This window comes from Budorcas taxicolor, chromosome 15, assembly GCF_023091745.1.
Source record: "Budorcas taxicolor isolate Tak-1 chromosome 15, Takin1.1, whole genome shotgun sequence".
NCBI lineage: Eukaryota > Metazoa > Chordata > Mammalia > Artiodactyla > Bovidae > Budorcas > Budorcas taxicolor.
The window spans coordinates 25175645-25198722 of NC_068924.1; the positions used below are offsets into that span (position 1 = coordinate 25175645).

General features: G+C 43.6%; 1 protein-coding gene across 4 annotated transcripts in view; it reads right to left on the reverse strand.

Moving 5' to 3' along the window:
• Positions 1-326: 326 nt before the first annotated feature.
• The window catches only part of CADM1 (cell adhesion molecule 1), a 353982-nt gene continuing 331230 nt past the window's right edge, over positions 327-23078 (reverse strand). For 3 of the 4 annotated variants that reach the window (XM_052652339.1, XM_052652338.1, XM_052652337.1), the window contains 2 exons: positions 4203-4334; positions 327-2175 (listed from right to left, as the gene is read on the reverse strand). In XM_052652339.1, the coding sequence (XP_052508299.1) occupies positions 2057-2175; positions 4203-4334 (251 nt within the window). In that variant the 3' untranslated portion in view covers positions 327-2056. Of the gene's footprint in view, positions 2176-4202; positions 4335-16659; positions 16714-23078 lie in introns of all 4 variants that reach the window. The other variant, XM_052652336.1, reaches the window with a different exon arrangement.

Below are 23078 nucleotides of genomic sequence, written 5' to 3' on the forward strand. Positions count from 1 at the left end.
TTGTCTTGGTTAAGTGCCTAGGGATAGGAGAGGGGAAAACAAAATGCTGCTCGATATGGATTTTCTTTTACATATCAGTCCGTTCCCAAAAGGCCCCCATATTGCAATGGTTCTATCAAAGGTTAAAATAAAGACAAAAATAAACACGCTTTCAAATAACAAAGAGTTGACACTTTTTCCCCTTAAATAAATCAGTGTAAGTTTTCCACATAATGTAACAATAGTAAAAATGCACCTTGCAAAATCCAAAATTACTCACTGAAAATGTTATATAATATATATTTATATATATATAGATCTATCTTTTTTTTTTTTTTTTTGATGCCGTCTTTCCGTAGGGACTGCATTCTGGAGCCTGGAGCCTTACCAAAGCACATGGTAAGAGTTAGTTTTCGTCCGTTAGGACTACTTCTAGATTTCCTAGACGTTTCAGTGAAAATCCCGTTTCTTTAAAAAAATGTCAATGGTAACTGGACTCCGCTTCCTTTTCCCAAGGCTCCCCATCTAAGATATGTTCCAGGTAACTTATTTTAGTAGCTATGCACTATGGCTGCCATCATGCGAGGATCAGTAATTTTTTGGCAGATGGTTCTTAAGGCTGAGGAAAGAGGCCAAGGCTAGTGTATGAAAGGTAAAAAGATAAAAACACTCACATCCGAGTTTTGATTAAGTAACTGAAAAACCCCTACATGCTGTTTTTCCACCTCTGCTCTGACCTTTCGAGAACTGAGATGGACGGCGGGCCGGTCTGAGAACAATACGGACCCTTCTTTTTTACCTCCTGCCTTTGTCAAGCCAAATCGTAAGGAATGAAAGTTTCACACGGATTCGAGTTGGAAATCCCAGCATGACAAATATCTGTAATATACAGTACATGCAGGCCACATCCCACTGCCTTCCTAACTAAGCACAAAGGAAAAAAAAAAAAAAAGAAAAAGAAAAAATAAAAAACCTGTCTCATTCAGTCATTCACACACCACATGGGCTTGCTTTTTCCTACAAATTAGTGAGAAGTAAGGCCGATTGGGAAAGGTGGATGGAATCATTTGGAACAGAAATAACCAGAGCAGAACTGTCTTTCCCCCCTCCCTACTTCCCCTCCTGTGGCAACTCAAATTCGTCCACTTATATAAAAGGAACAGACCTCACCTGTCAGGTCTGTTTAGGGCACTGAAAAAGGAGGAGCCCTTTCTGCCCCAAACCTTTCTGGACAGCATGGGGTATTATCTATACTGAGCCGTCTACAGATACAGAATTAAAGACAGTTTCAATCTCATTGTGACACACCTCACTTGCAGATAACCCTGTACAGTAATGTAGTTCCACAGCAAACAGAACAGTTTCTGGATCACAGTCTAAGTTTCTAGTCTTCACTGCTCTATAGTATTCGAAACATGGGCAGCAGCGAAGAGTTCTCATGGTTTGTTCACCCAAATCTTTACGACAACAGAGAAGAATGCATTATGGATACACTAAATTCTGAACTATGAGATCTAAGCTGTGCTGGTTCTCCTTTTATGAAACTGAATTTTGAACAGAAAGCTTCAAAAATAAACAAAGGAAAGGAACAACAATAACAAAATAAGGAGGGTCAAAAGGTTCTAAGGAATCCCAGCAGGCAAATTCCAAAACGGGAGATTTTTTTTTGGGAAAAAAAAAAAAAAATCCAAAAATTTTTTGGGAAAAATAAATTCACACAAAGGAGGGAGGGAAAAGAAAAGAAGGAACACAACCAACAAACGGAAAACAAGGCACAGAATTTTCTGCAATCTATCCAAACTAAATCCAAGCGTCCAAGTTTGACTTGGTAGGAAGAAATAAAAATTGAAAAACCAAACATTCAGAAAAAGAGGTGTCAAACAGCAGAGCGTACTTTTCAAAGAACATTTCTTTTCAATTTTTTTTTTTTACACAGCAAATCCCAAGCCTTCCCAGTCTCACACCTTTCCACCCATTCATAAAAAAGCACACGAATTTCTCGCAAGTTCCAATATCACTGTCTCTTTATCATCTAAATAGGGCCAGTTGGACACCTCATTGAAACAAAAGGGCTGATCTAGATGAAGTACTCTTTCTTTTCTTCAGAGTTGTTCTGTCCTCCTTCTGCATTGATTATAGCTGTGTCTGCGTCTGCTGCGTCATCGGCTCCTTTGGCTTCATGAGTGAAGTATGTACCTGAAAGATGAAGGGGTAAAGCACCGTGACTGTCTGATGGCCGCTGTGTAAAGTGGTACAGAGATGGCAACTTGCTTTATGGCCATCATCAGCCGAAGTGGTGTGCAGGCAGCAGAGGGGAAAAAACAATCGGAAGAAGAGAGCGAGGTGGGTGAGACAAATGGGGATCCGGGGGTTCCAAAGGCACCACTCCAACTGAACCGCTGCGATATAATTCAGCAAATGAGACATTAGAGCCGTGATTATGACCAGAGGATGTCAGCAGAAGAAGACGTGAGTGGGAGCTAAAAATGCAGGAAGCTGGAGAGCTGCTGACAGTAAACGCCCAGGACCAATGGCCAGATATGTGCACGTACATGGTTAAAGACCAAAGCAAGGAAGAGCAATTAGCCAATAAATGAATTAGGGCCCTGCTGATTTTCCACCGTCATCTCACATCGTTTATTGAACCCTCGCCTCCTGTCTTCAGGAAGCACTGGCGCCTGTCCATTAGTGAGCATGTGCTTGAACCCGCACAAGTAGGTTTGATTTTTCTTCTGCTGCCCATTGCAGAGTGGGGTTCCAGATCGAGAAATAATCTGATGTTGTATCAGCTGGAAGCAAGGCATGGGATCTGCCTTAAGAAACAAGTGATTCTTGCTTCTGACGTCACTCTAGCCGGGACCCAGATTCATGGATTTGCTAATTGGCACAGCCACTTTATAATGACAATAGACAGAACATTAACGGAGTTGGTGACATTCTTTATCAGCAAGTCCCAACGGTTTACGTGGAGAAAGACAAGGGTTGCACCTCTGTATGAAATATAGGTAGAGCTGGCACTGCCCATAATCACCCTCCTCCCGTTAGGTATCGTGCTTGCAAAGATTCTTAAGTAAGAAAAGGCTGTTGAACTTTCACGTTTTCAGAGTGACAAATCCGAGAAGGCAGGCAGTCGGATGGTCCTCCCATGTCCCTCTTTCCTCTGTAGAGTACACCCTCCTCCCAGAAACTCGCAGTATTGGGCAGACTTCAGCCCTGCTTTCTCACCTGACCGTCCTGGCTCTATCAAGCTTAACACCAAGAGGCTGGGAGTTCTCTGCCAAACAGACTGCCTCTTGGGAGTGGGCAGAGTGTATAGAGAGCATGGGCATGGACAGAAGGGCCCCCAGTACGGAGGGCCACGAACTGTTTTACACTCAAGATGGGCACTTTGGATTCTAAAGGTGACTGTCAAGCACCTTGGACCTCCACTGCTGTGCTCAGGGGACCCACCCTGAACCCAAGGTCTACCATCCGGCAGTCTCCCAGCACCTCGAGTTTATACTACAGGAAAGGCCTGGAAGCCCACTGCACAGCACTTGAGAAAAATACCCGAGAAAGACCAGGGCCAAAAAAGAAAAGGAAGAATAAATTACCGAGAGGGAGAAGAGGCTTAGAGCAGCGTGGGGTAGAGAGGAGGAACGCTCGCAAAGATGATTGCCCATCCAGACTGCACGGTTGATAAGTGTGATGATTAATGGCAATTTAAATCAATTGCACTGATAATTTTAAAAATACATATTTATGTGGCTTTTAAGGCACATCAAACCAAGGAAGTATTCCAGCCGCTGTGACCAGCTTATCCAGCATTGGGGGCTGGGGCACAGGGCTAGCCCACATGTTTCCCGCAAAGCAGAAGGTCACGGGGGTGCTTTTTCCCTGTTTATCATTTTGGGGTTCATGCCCCAAAATCACACATCAGCCCCTTAGACTTTTTACTCTTTCCCTGATGATGGATTGTAGAATAACAAACCTATAAAGCTTTTTATTTAGAGAAAAATCCAAATCAAGGAGTGCTACTCATCAACTCTCAGAGTCCTTCCTAATCAGCGGCTGCTAAGATTTTTGTTTTTTTCTTTCCCAGTTCCAAGAATCAAAGAGGCTGTGTGGCCCCAGAAACCAAACTGCCTATTCAAGGACAAGTTTGCCAAGTCCCACAAAGGCAGGGGCCACGGTGACACGAGGCCTCCTGGCTGCCCAAGCTTACAGGAGGCCCCCTGGCTTACCTTTATGTCTGGCAAAATAGCGCCCCAGAATGATGAGCAAACACAGCATGGCAAACACCACCACGGCCACGACGCCGCCAATCACGGCGTGATCCACCGCCCTGATCGCGCCTTCTTCACCTGCTCGAGAATCTGTTGAGATCAGAAGAGGAATAGGGATGTAGAGTCTATTGGGAGACACCAGAAACCCTGGAGACGCTGCCTCCAGGATCAGAGGTCACCTTCTTTCTTAACGGAGGAGTCAGGATAGTCGAGATGGGTCGAGTGCCACCGAGGGGACCTGTCCAGTGCTGAATTAACCTGTTCTCCCCTCAAGGCAATTTCATTCTAAGCGGCTTCGGATGCTAACATGCGTGAACACGCTTAGGGAGCAGAGAGAGAAGAAATAGAGTCTGTCCAATCCTGGCCTGGTCTTGGCGTTCACCCTCTCTGCAACCAGTTGCAGATCCTATGCAGGAGGCTGACCTAATTATTTAAGGGAGCTCAGAAAGGCACCTTCAGGCAGTTACAGGAGCTGTGGAAGGGCGGCTGGAGCATCTTTCTAGAGATGCCCCGCAACTTATTCCCTACTAGGCATTTGCATGGGAAAAGCAAGGAGCTCAAAAGCCCCAGCTGCCTAGAGATAAAACAAGGATTAGGGGACTAGAGACAAGTGACATGCCTGCTACATTTAGGATGTATGAGGGAGTAAGCCTCTGTCTAAAAACCTAAAAACCTATTTCAAAAAAAGACAGCAAGGAATAATTGTCCATTGCCACAGACGATTTTTCTTTTATTTATTTAACACTCCACGATGCAATTAATTTTCCTTTATAAGCATCACTCCCTGGGGATGTCTTCTTGCGACTGAGGAACGACATGTTTGGCTGGGGAACAACTCCAAAATGAACCCCGCATGAGCTATGGCGATGCAGAATGGATGTATGGCAGTGTAAACAATTTTAATTTAGGAATGTGGCTACATCACCCCTTGCTGAAATTCTAATGGCACCCGAGATTTATAATGTAGTAAAAAACAATTATTCTCCCGTTGATTAATACATTAACATTTTCGAGTGGAAGCTAAACCATTGTCTTTTTTTTTTATTGAGTCAAGTACGACACCTCCATTAAAATGATTTACTAGCTGTACCTTACAATTTAAGCACAGCAGCAACAGAAATGGTAAAAATCTTTTAACTTTACATGATTTGTGAAGTCATATGTGAAGGATTTACCATTTAAATCTTTCAGTACAAGAAGCACATGGCCTATAAATCTGTCCCCGTAGCAGTTGCTGGACGCCTAAGAGAAATGCATTTCACCAGGAAGACGGAGAGTGCAAATTCGAGTCAATTTTTAAGAAAGATTTATTTCTGTCTCTCTCCAAAGAACAGAGCAAATCTCTGAAGCCTCCACCTCTAATAATATTTGAAGTTTATCGATCAAGTGTACAGATCCGTGACAGCTAAAGGTAATGGTGCTCTTTTGAGCCGAAACCTGATACAACGCTTTCAGCAGGAGGGCATGATTTACACTTTCTATCGATATTTCCAATTCTGCTCTGAGATTAAGTACTGAAGGATGTGGGGAAATAACTCGTGACTGAGGGTTCCATGAAAAGCGTTTTAATTAAAAGAGTTTAAATTTAAAAATGGAGTGTTTAAAGTGTTTCATTAAGTTACCAATGGAAGGACGACCAAAAAAAAAAAGCATCCCCACTCCAAACCCAAACAGAAATGTGGATGGAATCAGAGGCAGCAGCGGGTCGCCCAGGACAACAGGATGATGGGAGTTTAATTGGAGAATGGAGATGGGTTGGAGGCAGAGTGCACTGCAGCCAATTAGCCCGCTCCGTGACGCACGGGCCCCTCCAGCCACACATCTAATAAGCTCGCCTTGAAATGTGGCAGAGAGGAGTCTCCCCTTGCATCCCAAAGTGCTGCCTACTGCAGAAGCGGCAGCCTCCGTGTCTTGAAAGTCATTTCAACAAGGCAGAACTCAGCTACGGAAACTTTTTTTTCTTTTCTTCTTTTAAGACAACAGGGCTTGTTGAAGGGGTGAGCTCCCAGGAGGATGCACCATGACACATGGTATCTGCTGGAGGGTAATGCTTTACACACCAGAGACTCTCACCCCAGCTGCACAGGTTCAAAATTGCTCACAGCGAGACCAAAGTCATGGATAAGCCAGAAAGCTGTGCTTCCCTTAGGGAGCTGTCAAAATAGGGGCTCTTGTGGGAATGAGAATTAACTCCTCTCCAATGGCCATGAGCTTCAGACCTATTGAAAGATGAGGCTCTTTTAACTAACTCCCTGTGTCTTAGAATGGGGTAAGAAAAACAAAGTGATTCCAGCTACTGAGCAGCGGGGAAAGCTGGGTTCAAGAGGTGAAAAGTGAAGAGAGGTCCAGTCCCAGGAAGATGGAGCAGAGAGAAGCTGCCCATTCTAGACGTAACCCACTGGGGGAAGCACTCTTGTGCTCTCTGTTCCAAGACTGCCCCCTCCATGCCGAGGCGCAGGACCATCCTAGACCTAGGGGAAGAAAGCCAGAGAGAGAGAGAAGTGGGGAGGGAGGGGAGAGATGAAGAAGGAGGGGGAAGCTCTGATAAGAGAAAACCAATCCACCAACATCATAGGGTATGTATCTGCGGGATTAATTTCTCCAGCCAAAAATCATTCATTTGACCTTTGCTTTCCAGGAACTCAGAGTTGAAGAGGCTCATTTCTCCTTGCCCTGTGCCCACATTAAATAACTGGGTTCTAGTTATGTTTCCCATCCTCAGGGACATACATATTTTATAGATACTTATTTATAAGGGTAATCTCTCCAGCTACATTCTGATACTCACTTTGATCAGAAAGTTTACTACCACCTCTTAATCACTGAGACATCTCTCCTGCCTTCAATTATTGTGGACGGACACAGAAGGAAGTGGTGTTGAATGTACAGGGAACAGAGTGGGCTGCAGCTCTGCCCCACCTCTTTCCATCCCTGGCCTGCTCTGGGGTTTACTGCGGGAGGCCCTGATACAGTCCTGGCCATCCTCCAGCATCTGGTGTGGGCTGGCATCCTCTATGAAGAGTGGTGCTGTCTCCAGACTTGTCTCATTCCTTTTTGTGTGTCCACGTGTGGGTGAGTGGGGAGTTTTTCTAGTGTTGTTGGTTGGTCCAAGGTGGTAGCTCAGTTAGTAAAGAATCTACCTGCAATGCAGGAGACCCTGCTTCCATTCCTGGGTCAGGAAGATTCCCTGGAGAAGGGATAGGCTACCCACTCCAGTATTCTGGCCTGGAGAATTCCATGGACAGAGGAGTGTGGCAGGTTATAGTTCATGGGATCACAAACAGTCAAACGTGACTGAGCGACTTTCACTTTTTGGGTGAGGGGCCCAGGTGAAGGCTGGTTCCCTACCCCTGGATGCTGTGGGCTGGTGCCTTGCTCACAGCCCTAAGCAGTTACACAGGATGCTATACAGACAGGAACCAGGCTTTGGGACTAGAGTGCAAACTGGAGCCCAGAACAGTGTCACCAACCAATAGGAGCATTGGTTCCCACTGGCCAAGTGACCTTCCTTGTCCTGCTCATAACTGTTCCTTGAGCAATTACCTCACAGAGAAAACTGCGGAAATGCCCCTGCCTTTCACCATCACCCACACATCCTGCTCCGTGCAGGGTTCAGAGCCTTTCCTTAGAGTCCCATCAACTTCCCTGGGGAACATCCTCTTCAGATTTCAGGCTCGCTTTTCACATCAGGCAGAGAAGGGAACTTACAGATTCTACAGCCGCCCTCAGCTTCTACACTGTTGTTGTTTAGTCGCTAAGCCATGTCTGACTCTTTGTGACCCCGTAGACTGGAGTCTGTCAGGCTCCTCTGTCCATGGGATTTCCCAGGCAAGAATCCTGGAGGGGGTTACTATTTCCTCCTCCAGGGGGTCTTCCCGACTCAGGGATTGAGCGCATATCTCGTGCATTGGCAGGTGGATCGCTGAGCCACCAGGGAAGCGCTAGCTTCTACATTACCTAGTGTATAATACAGCTAGCTGCTGGGGAATTGCTGCATAGCACAGGAAGCTCAGCCCGGTGCTGTGATGATCTAGAGGGGTGGGGAGTGGGTGAGAGGGAGGCTCAAGAGGGAGGGAAATATATGGACATTTATGGCTGATTCACATTGTTAGACGGCAGGAAACCAAGACAACACTGTAGAGCAATTATCCTCCAATTAAAAATTAAAAAATCACTTATTAAAAAAAGTATGTGGGCATTAAAGCACTAGTAAAGCATTAAAGTGCATTAAAGCACTGATCCTCAGGCGGTGGACAGCTCTTGGTTTAGAAGGGAGTGTTTTCCTATCTTAAAGAGACACGATTGTCCCTCTCACTTAGTACGGGTGTTAAGTGTTCACTTCTGCTGAGAGTTCTTCATCAATCACTTCTCATGGGACTTCAGGTAACTCAGGCCTCATCCTTCCGTGAGCCAGATTTTCAGGGGCACTATGTAGCTGCTGGGAAGTGTCAACTCAGAGATGGGGCACAATCCTTCCCACATCGTCCCGTGCTGCAGGCCCTGCAGGCTCTGAGTGTGACGTGAGACTCTGTAAGGACAGATCAATCATGGACTGTTTAATATTCGTGAGTTAGCTCTTCTTTGGGCCAAAAGCTGGGACAACTTGACTCCAGGTGAGGGTTTACTAGCAGCTTACAGAATACTAAGTTGGCTACCACTGCTTGGGTCACAGTTTCAACTACCCGGGGTTCCCATTAGCATCTTAGAAACTGCAAGGACAAAAAATTTCAAAGGCTGTCCCAAGAGTGATGCCCGGACCTGCTCAGTTTTCTTTACTTTGGGCGGGTGACCTGGCTTGATCCTCTTCTCATGGGCAATGTGCAGGGGGTAGATTCTAAAGGCACTCGTTCCCTAGGGCCTGACAAGAAAAGTGACTGCTAGGAAACTTCGTTCTCCTTCTTCTCCCTCCGGGGGCCTCCCCTTTCTCTACTTGCTCTCATTCCTCAAATGTCTTGCCAGGGTCTCCTGAGCGCCGGGCTCTGGCAGCCACACCGCCTGTGTTAAAACGGGGTGCTTTAACAGATCCTGGTTTCTATGGCTACTTTACCACCTGGCACGGGACGCCTGACATCAACTGCTGTGTGAATGCCTTAATCATGTATCTGTGAAAAGCCTAGAAGCCTCTGCTGCCAGAGGCAGAGATCCATGGATAACCACAGAATGGCCAGGATGTCCTAGACAAGCTCCTGGCAGATGGGGACCTTGGCAGGGGGGGTCGCTGAGCCAAGTGCCCACTGCAGCTGCAGCCAGGCGACCTTCGGCCCAGGCCACACAGACAGGACACTAAGACTGTCACCCTGGAGGAGCTGAAGTGTGATAGAGTCATACAGTTCAAACACACGGAGGGGGACGGGATGACCACCCTCCCTTGGCTTCCTTCACATTTCAACCCTCCCTGGGCCTTGGCTAGAAGGCATACTCAAAAACTTGGGGAGAGCTAGACACTCCCCTTAAATGCACATACTATTTCTTAACAAAGGTTATAAACTACCTGAGGTCTCTTCTTTAAAATTAAATTCCAAAGACATGGGGGAGGTCCTAAGGAGATGGGGCTTCCTACCTGTATTTATTGGACTACCTTCTGCCACTCCTCTATGAACTGCCTGTTGACCTTTGGGAAAAGTGAAACTGTTGACTTTTCACAACAGTTCTGTCTGTCACTTGCTTTCACTCTATTCTTTTTTCCTGGCCTGAGGTCTGACTGGACAAGTGAGTTTAATTAGAAACTTCGAGAAGCAGTGTTCATAGCGGACATGCTGCCCCCTGCTTCCTAGGGCTACAGGGATTACTAGATTTCAGAGGATGCTTAATGACTATGACGTCATTTGCTACTTCTTACCAGAAAGAAAGAAAAAGCTTGACAAGTGGATTTTTCATATCCGGGACGAAACCAGAATCTGACCTCAAAGATAAAACCAGTCCCCAAACCTGGCACCATCTGAGAACTGCAGCTTCTCATTCTCATCACCTATTGTAGCTCCCATCACGACAACAAAAATAAGTGTGCATTTTAAAAAGCACAACTTTATTACTGAAGGGGAACAAACTGAATGGCATGCGCTGACAAAATGCCACATTATTTGCTAATCCTAATATGTTATTCTTCTTTAAGATTTGCTTTTCTCAGCACCAATTCAATTATAGATGCTACAAATCCTTCTGACATTTAATTCCCTCTTGTCAGAGAGTAGTAAATGTATACAGTACATGCACAGCTTTCCCATTAAGATGTTAATACATATTGGAGCACACCGGCCTCCATGCAGCATAACCTTTCTTTTCTGTCTTCTGAGAGAGTGGAAGGGAAGGAATAAATGTAAGGCAAGAAAATCATGAAGGTTCTCATACAGCATCCCAGGCATCTAAGACTATCCCTTGGCTGCATCTCATTCTAGCAACATAACTCCAGCTATGCTAACGTTTCAAAAGAACTATGTTAAGCTACTTAAAGAAAAACTGCAGTCGTCATCATCACCATCATCCTGCCGCCCAGAGCTCCGGAGGCATCACTGACATCGGAAGTACTGCTCACGGGCTCTGGTTGTACAATGATCAGGACCGTGCTCTTAGGCAGTTACTGTCTATTTTTTCCTCCAGAAAGAGGCCTGAACAGCAGATGCCGGAAGAGGCAGGAGCTCACCTCCTGTGTGGCCTGCTGGAAAGTGCATTGGACTTGGCCACAGCCTTCTAGCCCAGGCTAGAAGCTGGGCTTTGCTGCTTTTCTGTGTGACTTCAGGCAGGTCAATGAGCCACTCTCAGCCACTGAGCAGAGACATACAATTCAGAGGACTGTTTTGAGGAGCCAGTGTGTTGCTGAATATGAAGGGGGCTCTCTGGGCTGGGACTTGGCATGTCATAGGCACTCAACAGGTGTCTGTCAAATTGAAATCCCCTGTCATAAAGCCCAAGGCGGGCTTTATTCCAGTTCTAATCACTATTCCAGGCAAATACTTATAGCACTTATGGAGTAAGGGTTGTACTGCACACTTAGTGCTGTTCTCAGAGGCTAAGATGCCCCAGAGACATTTGCTGAGGTGAAATCACCAAGCCCCTTTTCATTTATGCAGAACGGCACACAGTGTGACTGGTGGTCCGGGGTGGTGGTCAAGGCTGTGGGCCTGCCAAAGGTCACCCCGTCCAAGTCGTAACTCAGGGGTACCATTTAAGCATCAGGATATTAAGCTCTTGTTGTCAGCTAAGCATGAGAACAAGATTTTTTTTTTTTCAAATGCTGATTTCTCTCCCTTCTCAAGTGACTTGATTTTGTTAATTTAACCAACAGTGGAAATGACCTGATGCAACAGGATGCAAATGCTCCCAAGGCATTAAGCATCACCAGAGAGACCACAAGGCACACTCCCGAGTCCTCTCTACTCATCTAGTGATGAGGACTTAGAAGTGTGCTTGCCCTTTCCATTTTAAGCAACAGGAAGGCACTGACGATGAGACTGGAGTTTCCCTTAAAGGAGCAGACATCTGATAAAGCGGGCAGATTTGTGAAGTATTTCCAAACATACATTTCCCACTCGAATCTCTCTCTGGAGAAAGATGCGTCAGTGGACCTCCGGCATTTGGGGGTGTGAGGATGGATTAATGAATATGGTGAAGTCACCCCAAGGCAGTGTCCAACCTGTAGAACTGGAATTCACATTTTGTGTTGGAGCCCACCAACTTATCAATTTGGAAGGAAAAGTTCCTATTTGATGGTCTCCTTCCTCCCCATGGGAGAAACAGTAGCATGTTGGATTATGGGAAGATCAGCAACATCATGAAATTCAAACTCAGGTTGTGGTAAAGTCATGGCCAAGCTGGCACGGACCCAGTATGATTTTCCCGTCTACTGCCTTGTATTAAATGGAATTTTGAAATAAGGGAATCTACATGTTTTAATCCTCTGCAACCCAACACCTTCCCATGGCATTTTAGGACCGGCTCAGGGGGAAATCATCCCACAATTTAGGATATCAACAGGATAATGGTACTGAAAGCAACTTAGCAGAGTTTAAGGTTGCCACTGGATGGGAAAGAGCTTGATTCAATGCTGGAAGAGATCTTTCCTGGTTGTCAGCAATATGCCTGATGGGCTCTGGAGAAACCAACTTTCCCTGCCTCTTTCTTTCCAAGCACAGACTGAATCAAAAAGGGCCCAAGAGGAAAGGATTCTCAAGATCCCAGAACAAAGCGAAGTGTGGATTTCACAGGGGAAGGATAGTCACTTTTTTAAACCAAAGTCTCTGCATCCTAAAAAGGCAGGAAATTCTATGTTTAAATTCTGATTCTGTCTCTTGAGTAAATCATTTAACCTCAGGCGCCCCAGCGTCTTGATTTGTAAACAGCCCTTCCTCAATGATCTCACAGGATTTTCAGGACAAGCCTCCCATGCTGGCTCACGCTCGTCTCTTGGTCTTCCTGTCACACTGGCCTCCCCTGGTGCGCATTTGTACCCTCCACCTCTTCCCAGTAAAGTTATTCGCTTTCATTTTACCCAGGTGTATTTTTCTCACAGCAGTAGCCTAAAATTTCATTGTGCTTTGAGCCTGTCTCCCGGAAAAGCATGTACCTGTATGAGGGCAGGGTCCTGGCGTGTGAAATCTGGGGCAGCTCCAGCCCTTGGTTGGTTTTGTTCATTGCTGCATCCCTGGTGCCCAGACCAGGGCCCAGCACACAGGAGCTCAAACAACCGCTGAGCGAATGCGGATCACTGGGATTACGTGTGCGCATGAGCTCTCTAAGTGCTCAGGCACTATACAAATACAAGCTAAAGAAGACCTTCTCTACACAGTCCAGCTGGGTTTTGATGTTTTTCTTTATCATCATTATTATTACTAGTCTAACAACAACAACGACAAATGCAATTGCCTGTTTGCCAAATCTAGGCCATACTTTATGTGGGAGCCAGTAAGGAAAGAGTTCCCCCAAATACTAGGTCTAGTGACAGTTCCTTACACATATTTTAAGCAAGTTAAGTCAGACTTTGAGGACACCCACCAGACACATGGTCGTATATTCCACCTCAGAACTGACAATCTGGATCTGAAGGCCTTTCAGGGCTTCCATTAAATGAAGTGTTAGTTGCTCAATTCTGTCCAACTCCTTGCGACCCCACGGACTGTAGCCTGCCAGGCTCTTCTGTCTGTGGAGTTCTCTGGGCAAAAATAGGAGTGGGTTGCTGTTTCCTTCCCCAGGGAATCTTCCTGACCCAGGGATCAAACCCAGGTTTCCTGCACTGCAGGTGGATTCTTTCCATCTGAGTCACCAGGGAAGCCCCATTAACTAAACCGAGACCATATTTTAAACCCGTGTTTTCTCTGTAATCCATTTAAGGGACTACAGCTAGCTCACCTAGATCCTTCCTTAACAACTAACATGAATTATCAAGGCTACTTAGAATTTGCCTTCCATCCACACTTTCCTATGGATTGTGAGGGAGAAGTTTTTTCTTCCAGATCACTTTCTTGTATTAGGACCGGAACTGAAAACATGTCTTTGGGAAGCATGAGAGCTCTGAAATTTCTTGTTGGTGCCTTTGCTTCAAAAGCAGAAGCCTGATGGATTGCTCTGATTGTGCTGGAGGGCTATTCTCTGGCACGCTGTATATTTACCACCGTACTCCACTAAACAGTCCCCAAAGGCCCTTCCATTGCTGAAGGGAGCAAGGCAGTTGGAGACATTTTTTTTAAAGTTTTAAAATAAAATAGGAGGATAAATAGGCTTGAAGCCATTCTATTCCACATGGGTGGCAATAACCACCAGCTGTCACAAGGAAACAGCAGATGTAATTGATAAAACAATTGAAAACTCTTGCGGATCCATCATCAATAAAGTTAACACCCAAAAAGTCAATGAAAGGGTTCAAGGTAGACCTGGAGAAGCTCCCCAGGCCCACCAACAATTAAATCACTGAACTACACACAAGCATAATTTTTAAATGCAGATTAAAGAGGAGGATCAGCTGGGCAACTTGCTTTGCTGGGTGAGGCTGGGGCACCATATGGTGCTTATGAAATTGTCATTAACTGAGGTGGCAGTGGTGAATGGGGGAGGAGGGGGACAGGGGGCGAGCAGAAGACAGACCAGCGTTATTCTGAAGGAAAAAGCAGGATATAACATTTATCCATAACAAGGGAAGAATGGAATTTCTACCCGGATGGAGCAGGGAATGGATGGTAATATTATTCATTACCACAGTTTAGCATTAAATGTGCAACACCTCCTCTAATTTATTGATGGACTGTTTAAGACGGGTGTTAACCTGTTTGTCTTGTCTTATAATTGAATTCAGTCTCCAGGCTACAGAAATTTGAGAAGTTCATCCTTTCTCAATCAATATGCTCCCCTTCAGTGACCCATTTCAAGACAGCTTCATAAAAAATAATGTATTTTGTTTTAATAAATTTAAACACTATGACAGCTGCTCAATTTTTATTGGGTGTTTTTTTTTTTTTTCCCCTTTAGACGTCTCTTTGCTGCCAAGTGAAGCCATGCTCACAATCAATAGTAATTGATTAATCAGCATCCCCCTTGAACAAAGGTGCTAATCAGTTTTTGATTAGTTCATCAAACCAGATGCAAAGGCAGCCCAGCCCCTGCCTGATGGATCATCAGGGTTCTACTTGACTTATGGCTTCCGTGCAATGTGTGACTGCAGTGTTCCTGGATGGGGAGGGGGGAACAACGTAATTATTAATTTGACCGAATTATTATGAACACAAACAGTTGTTGGTTTATTGCTCCCGACTCAAGGGTGATTGATAGAGCTGCGGCAAGGCTGCATCTGACTTGGTGCAGAGCTGAGAGACCCAGAGTAGTCTTTAATTGATGATGCTGGAGGAAGGGGTAATGGCTGCTTTAGTCCCATTTTCCTAAGGAGGAGAAAAATGACTTCTGTGTATCTGAGTGATCCTTGTCTGGCTGATATGCCAGAAGGATCAGGGCCAAGGAGAACTCAGTCCCTTCTTAGGATCCTTGAGACGACCCAGTTGCCACTGTGTCACAGGGCTGTTTTATTTAGGGTCAGGGTCAGAAATGAGTGGACTACTTACACTCAGCACGATATTCTAAGCAGGGAGAGGACTCATCTACTCTCACTTCAAAACAAAGATCAGGCTAACGTTTTTGCAACTTCTCTAAATCCATCACAAACGGGAGGCAAAAATAAAACACTGCATTGATGGCCAGCTATCTTTCTAATCCTCTATTTATCTATCTAAATTCCTTGGGATTTGGAATTCATTTATTCACCCAACAAGCATCAGTTGAGAGCTTACAACACAACAGGTGTACAGCAGTGAACGAAACCAATATGGCCTCCTGGAGCTTCCACTCTGCAGGAGAATCCAACAGTTCAAGTTCAAACCGGGACAGGCTACATAGCAGAAAAATAAAGGCATCCTTGAGGCTTGCCAGAAGCACAGAGGAGGCAATATATCTATTGACTGTGAAAGACAGTGGTACTATCTCATTCTCTCACTGGATAAGTAAGACCTATAGTTAAAGCCACACCTCAACAACCAACTATTCAAGGGAGCTGCAGTGAAATCTCTCCAAGAAGGGCAACCTGGAACCCTTGTTTCCAAATGGCTGGAGTCAGCATCTACGGTCCTATGCCTTGGTTTCTCCTAATGAGGAAGGGCCCTTCCTTACTGACTTATTAAGCAACTGATCAAAATGTTTCAGAAGCTATAGCTGGTTGGCAATGAAGTACCAGGACATCATGGGAGATCATATAATTGTTTAGCTCTGACCATTTTAAATCTCCTTCCCCTCCTTTTTAGGATATGCTTCTTCTTCTGGATTAGTAACACCTAAATCCTGGAATCAAGCATGAAACCTACTTTTGCAAGAGCTCAGTGTGCTGTGAAAAAGGTCTGAGGTGGATAATTAGTTTACATCATGGTGTGTGACAAAACAATTACCCCCCTCCCTTCCTCTCTTCCCCTCCCTGCCCCCTCCTAAGATTAACTATGACCCGGCTCTTCTAGTATATTCCACAAAAGGGGATGATCAATATGAACTTTTTTTTAAAAATAAAGATCTTGTCTCATAATCCAACATCCTTAAAAAGCTTTGAAATGCAACAAATTTTCATGAGCCATTATATACTTAGAACATAAAAATTATTTTAAGCCACTGAACAGAGTGGCTTTAGTGCAATCCCAAAGATGATTTGACCTCTACCCCTTTACAGAGTCAGCCCCAATCTGAAATATACACGCAATATACAATCAGAGAAATACACAGGGAAGAGAGGTGGGTGGGGAGGAAGAAAGTTAATAAAATTCTGTTCTTTCTTTAGTCTCAAAACCCACAGTTTTGAATTAACTGCTCAGTGATCCAAATGGCCATGTTGTGGAAGTGGACGGAGGGCCCACAGGTTGGACACTGCAGAGCCTTTTACCTAATAACTAGCCCTTACCTGAGAGGTCCTCACTGTCCAGTTCTTCTGCGGAATTGGGCAACTGAGTAAGGCCTTACAAGTAAAAACAAATCGTTTTTCTTTTCATTCCTCAAGGGACATAAACAAAACACTTAAAAACTGAGGATGAATTTCTTAAAATTTAAAAAAAAAAAAACATGAGCCAAATCTCTTGCCATCTCTCTCTCTTTTTTGGAGAGCTTAAATGTATTAATCCATAAGTACATTTCTCCAATCATTTCATTTTGTTATGGATACACAATCAAGGCAGAAAGATTCCTCAGTCTCCACTTTCAAAGCACATGAAACATGAAGGTGAATGTTTCAAATCACTCATTCATAACAGCATGCAGAAAGAAAAAAAATAAAGCCTGATTGTTCGCTGTCGATGTTCTGATAGAGCTCTTAAATACAAATATATTTAGATGTTACATACTGATGTATGTAAGTTTTAGTTCACATTTTACTATAAATTGAAATTCCTGGCCAAGACTGACAAACACAGTTCATTATCAGTTGATGATGATCTTGGATCATTTATTTCAAAATGGTGCGGCATCTGCTAACTGCAGATTGCAGGTTATGCTTTCATCAGAAAATCTGATTTGCAAAATATTTTTCAAAAAGAGAATTTAAAAAACCAGTGGTATTCCTGAAAAAAAGAAACCCTCAAAGCTGAAAAAGCAGTTAGGTCAGGAGATAATCAACTGGAGCCTGAAATGCCTATATCTGAGTTAGCACCAATGTTGGCCAGCTGGGACGGCTCTCAGCTAGCTGTGTTTGGAAGGGAAAGAGGTGAAGGTGGAGACAGATAAACCATGGGGGGCTTAGCGAGTAGATGGCCTCCCTTTCCTCTTGTTGTATTTGCAGGCTACTCCCTTTAATGAAGTTAAAAGCACCACAAAATATTAGGCAATCAAGGGGGCCTTTACTTGTTTCTCCCTGTTTATCTCAAAGTCGTGTCTGGTTTGAGCAGGCCTGCTCCAGGTTCCCTTGTCTGCACAATAATTGGCTAATATTTCTCCGATGAGGTTTGTCACTTTTGAAGATACCTGTGGACCTGTGAAAATGGAATGAGGGGTGTGCTTTTTTTCCCCCCCACCTTTCTCTTCTCTTATGGTCAAGCACAAAATATACTCAGTAAGTATTTGCTGAATTAATGATTTGGGAGTAATGCTCAGTGAACTGCCAGCGAGAGCATAATAGCAACTAAAACAAATGCTCTGGAAATAAGCAATGTCAAACTGATCACATGATTCAAAAGGTCCCAAATCAACAGAAACACTTATGCAGAAATGGACAGTAAAAGCTTGGATTTTGTAAGTTGTTTTATAAAGAAACCAAATGAATATTGATAGCTCAGTCATGTCTGACTCTTTGTGACCCCATGGACTATATAGTCCATGCAATTCTCCAGGCCAGAATTCTGGAGTGGGTAGCTGTTCCCTTCTCCAGGGGATCTTCCCAATCCAGGGATCGAACCAGGGTCTACTGCATGCAGGCGGATTCTTTACCAGCTGAGCCACAAGGGAAGCCCAAGAATACTGGAGTGGGTAGCCTATCCCTTCTCCAGCAGATCTTCCAGACCCAGGAATCAAACCAGGGTCTACTGCATGCAGGCTGATTCTTTACCAGCTGAGCTACCAGGGAAGCCCCTTTATAAAGAAGTCAAATGAATATTGATAGGTTGGTGCTGTGAAAGAGTCATATGAGCTCTTGAAGAATTTCCATCATGACCCTTGGGTGCCAATATGCAAGGGCATGTGCCAATTAAACATGGGAGGATTCAAAATTCATAGATGTTCCCAAACTATGGATTTAGGCAACCATGGTAAAGCAATGAGTAATGCGATAAATTACAGAGGCAACTGAGTAGGGATGTTATGCACTGGTTCTGAAATCTGATTGGGTGAAAGTATTCCCATTTCTAATTGGCTTTATTCATTGTATAAAGACTGATGAACACAATTATTTGAATAATTGTTATAAATGGGCAACATAAAGAACTTCTTTGTAGTTAATTATGAATTTGCAGTTCTCAGGAGGCTAATCCCTCACTTTTACGTGGCCCAATGAATATCAAAGCATTCTACATACGTGCTTGGCACCCACTGAACCATATTAGACGAGGATGTTTCAAGTAGGCAGCTTTACTGCTGAAGGCTTGTTTCCCTGGGGAGGGCATTAGAAAGCTAATTTTACAAAATAAAGACAAATATGTTTATGAAATATCATTGATATGCAAAGTTTCCCATTAAAAAGTGACAGACAGTTTATACACACCTCATTAAAGATGAAACTGTCATTTTTAATGGCATAAACTTTAAAATATACCAAATCATCTGGAATCTACTGCTCATATTACATCTGAAAGTGGGAAGCCATTTAGGTTACTGGTGTTAAATTTATTTTTGCACAACTATTGCTCATTTTATGAATCTATAGTGCTCCTCCATAGCTGGCTAATTTCAGAATAAATATAATTAGGAAGAGTTATTGAAGCACTGAGTGTACAAGTAAAGACAAGCAAAATTTACCTCCTAAAATTGCTTTGGCTTAGGTAGTTTCTTTCATGATAAAAATTATACAGCTCTCATTTTCTCAAAGAAAAAGAGAAAGATGCATTTTATGAGGCAGAGAATAGTCTTCAAAAGGAAACTCTGCCATTTAACAATAAGTGGGAAATTACTTCTGAGTTTTGCTCTTACCACTTGTTGAAGCCTTTCCTCCTCACTTCAATTAAAATGTATTCAACACATTTTCTAAACTTCGTTAAACAAATGAAAGTTTACTTTTGGTCCACATGGAATTTTCTTTTGAGCAATTAATAAAATCCTGAGGTGCAAACATGATGATTTGATACATGAGAATCATCTCTTCCACAGACAGGAATCTCACTCCTTCGTGATGCGATTACGGGCTGCCTATCCTGTGCTTTTCTGCAGACACTGCTTCTGCTGTTGGGATAGTTACTCCTCCTTTCCAGCAGAACTCAATGGCTTCTAAAAATGCTATGAATGGCATGGCAATTTTAAACCAGGTTAAGGAAAACTTCAAAAATTAGAAACAGCAAGAAATCCTAGAGATATTTAAATAAATTCAAGGTCAAGTAAAATCTGAATGTTTGGGGTTGAGTTCATCAGGGTTCCCCCTTTTTTTCCTGAAACTTCCAAAACAGAATGATCAAATAAAATCTCTAGGAAACAAACAACTTCCCACTGGCCCTAGTATTATTCCCATTATGAAAAAGTAGGCGATGGTCTCTCTCTTACCTAAGCAGCACACATCTGATCACTTGGCCATATTACGGAATCTGTTACTTCCATCACCAGCCATTAAGAGTTCAGACGCCCCTGGTTGTTTTATTCTAAAAGCTCAGTCAGTCATCCTGTTCTTCCTGCTTTGTCAGCTTTTCTGGAGAGTTTTCCCCTTCATCCCATTAGCAGAAATTTGGTTCACGCCGTTAAACAGTAGCATATTGTTTGCAAACTGCATAGCAAGGCTGAAACACAATCTTCAGGTCCTGCAGCCATTCGTAAACCTCTTTAGCTTGGTTCTTGAGTAGAACACACATGTCTGCAGAGTCCCTTGACTGAATGACAGCCTTCGAATGCCACTGTTGTGCACTCGAACAGAGAGGTGTGCAGAGGGGTGCATACACAGGTGGTGGACATAGAGGTTGTAATAATGCGCACTGCTGGCTACTGCTCCTTAAAAATGGGCTTCAGAATTTCCCCACAATTGAACAGAAAGATAAGATAAGAAATTTCATGTGATTTTAGACTTCCATCACGGCTTGCACTACTTGTAAAATTAGTTAGGGAAAGAGAGATTTGTGGGGTAGTTACCTAAGGGCAGTGGTCTAGGAGAAGAGCGTGGATCTAGCACGGGGCCAACGTTTTGGAACCAAAACTGAAAATGAACAATTATGTCAGAGGGCTTCCCGGTGTGAGTCTCGCTACGCTTGCAGACTGAATTAAAAACTAGTTACGTCATTTGGGGTTATAAATCATGAGCCCATCAGCCTCTAATGTATTAAGAGGTGGAAAGCAAAAGGACAGGTAGCCTTGAAAACAAAAACAAAAACAGAAACAGCAGGGGCATAGAGGGAGAGAAAGACAGAGAGAAAACCCCAAACCCAGAGGAAGCCAGCCGACTGCAGTGCAGCAAAAGCACAAGCACTATTCCAGACCACGGGCATGCGATCACCCAGACCTCACGGGAGGGAGGCGGGTGGGGAAGCGAGAGGGGACACACAGGGCACAAACAGAACACGGCACAAGACACTTACGGAGACGCGCCCGCATGGGGGCAAACAACAAAGCCCATCACACACACCCACACATCAAGAGCCATGAGAACGACGACACCATCCGTGCGCACATCACTCATGCATTTCTGCCGTCAGTTTCAGACCGTATGGTGCCAGGATTTGGCAGAGTGTTTTTTTTTTTTTTTTAGCATTGCTCAACATGCACACATGACACAGGATTCTTCCTGTCCAGGCCTTAAGGATGAGCTCCAAAAACACAAATGCTCAAGATCCTTCTTCAAAGAAGATCCCTTCAGTCACCCTGGTCTAGGAATCCCGTTCTTACACTCACATTTATCTTTACTATCAATTAGATCCTTAAAGAAACACTGTGGCTGATTGTTGTTTGGTTTCTTTTTGGAGAAAATCCATTTGCTTTTGAATCATGCCCATGCACTTCTAACCTTCCAATACATGCTTATTTCAATCAGATATTGGTTAAGAACAAAAGGTCAACATACATCAACAACTGATATACTTCATACATACTCTAGCAACACAAGCTTGAATAAAACATTTTAATGAGTCTTCAAAGGGAAAGCATTTTGTAAAAAAAATAAATTTTTTCCTTTTTAGAAAGGAGAAACATGGGAGGAAATCCACTATGAATACTTTAGGACCAGTACAATGGCCACAACTGGCTGATCTAGTATGTCTTGTCATTTAAGTTGCCAAGTTATCAAACCACATTTTTCTAGGCCCAGATCCCCAACAAGAACACCTCAAGATAAGTCTCCAGTGAATCTTAGTCACATGGGTTTACTGATAAATCACTTCAATAAAATCAGTTAAATATCCTCATCTCCTTGGAAATCTGGTCCCCTGCTTTGTAACTTCCATCACATTCTATTACCTTTTCTATCCTGGCAACTGACGTGGAAGACTTCTTTCCCCCTCTGTCAAGTCAAATTCTAGATATTACTTTGGCTTTCATTTAAGCTTTTTGCTGTGGGCTGGAGAGTATGCTGTTTAAAAGTGGTAGGATCCCTTTGTGAGGATGCTATGAGGGTTTTAGATAGGTTGGGGCATGTATTTATAAATGCATTTTATAGGAATCAACCTGGATTATCACGTCTCTCCTCTTGCTGTTAAGGAATCATATATGTACATATATATAGATACATATATACACATATTATTCTTATTTCCTTTTTTCCTCCCCGAATTTCTTGGCTCAAGGTATATGTCTCATGCACTGCTGGTCAACAGCATCCTACCTGAGATATTGCAGGCTTGAACACTATCCCTGAACTAGTAAGAAAGTGCTTGCTTCTTACGGTACACAGGCATCTCGTTTCCTGTCACAGGAATGTGAGTTCTGTTCCAAGTGTCTCTTTATTATACCCTCAAAAGAGATCACCTTCACTTTCTCTTTCTCCACAGAGAAATATATGATCATATGGAGAAAGAGAAAGTGAAGGTGATCTTTTTTTGATCCTATTAGTATCCTAAAATCAGGACTGGCCCCAAAGTTAATTTCTCATTTTTCAGGTCAAGGCACATACTTTTACCTTGATTATCCCACCCAACTCCAAGACCTAAAACTATTAGTCATATAAGTACACTCATTTTATTAAAGGGACCTAGAAAACAGAACTCAGGAGTCTTAGGAGATAAATGACCAATGTTTCTTCAAAAGAACTCACAGAAATCAGGAATCTTATGGTTACATTTGACCCTGGAGTTAATCATTGAAAGCTCAGAACTTAAAACATCCTAAAAAGAATAGAATAAAATCTCTTGAACTACATTAAAATAGCCTTAAAGCTCTGAGAATAATCAATAAAAGTCAGGAAGTGCTCAATTAATGATGAAACCTACAAATAACCAAGCTTAATGGAGTGCGATGCCTAAGATGTAGCAGGCACTATGGGGCATTACCTTGGAAAGTGGAAGTTTTATACCTAATTGATTTCTCATGATTGTTGGTGTGTCTGGCCGTTTAACTAATTTTATGAACTTTTCCCTTTATGCCAATAACAGAAAAGGGTGGGGAGAGGTGGATTAGGGCCTGAAAGGGTATTACCCCATACCCACCTCTGTTCTGCTTTCTTAGAATTTCTCATCAGGAGGTCCAGGTATGGAGGTGGTCTGCCAAGTATCAAGG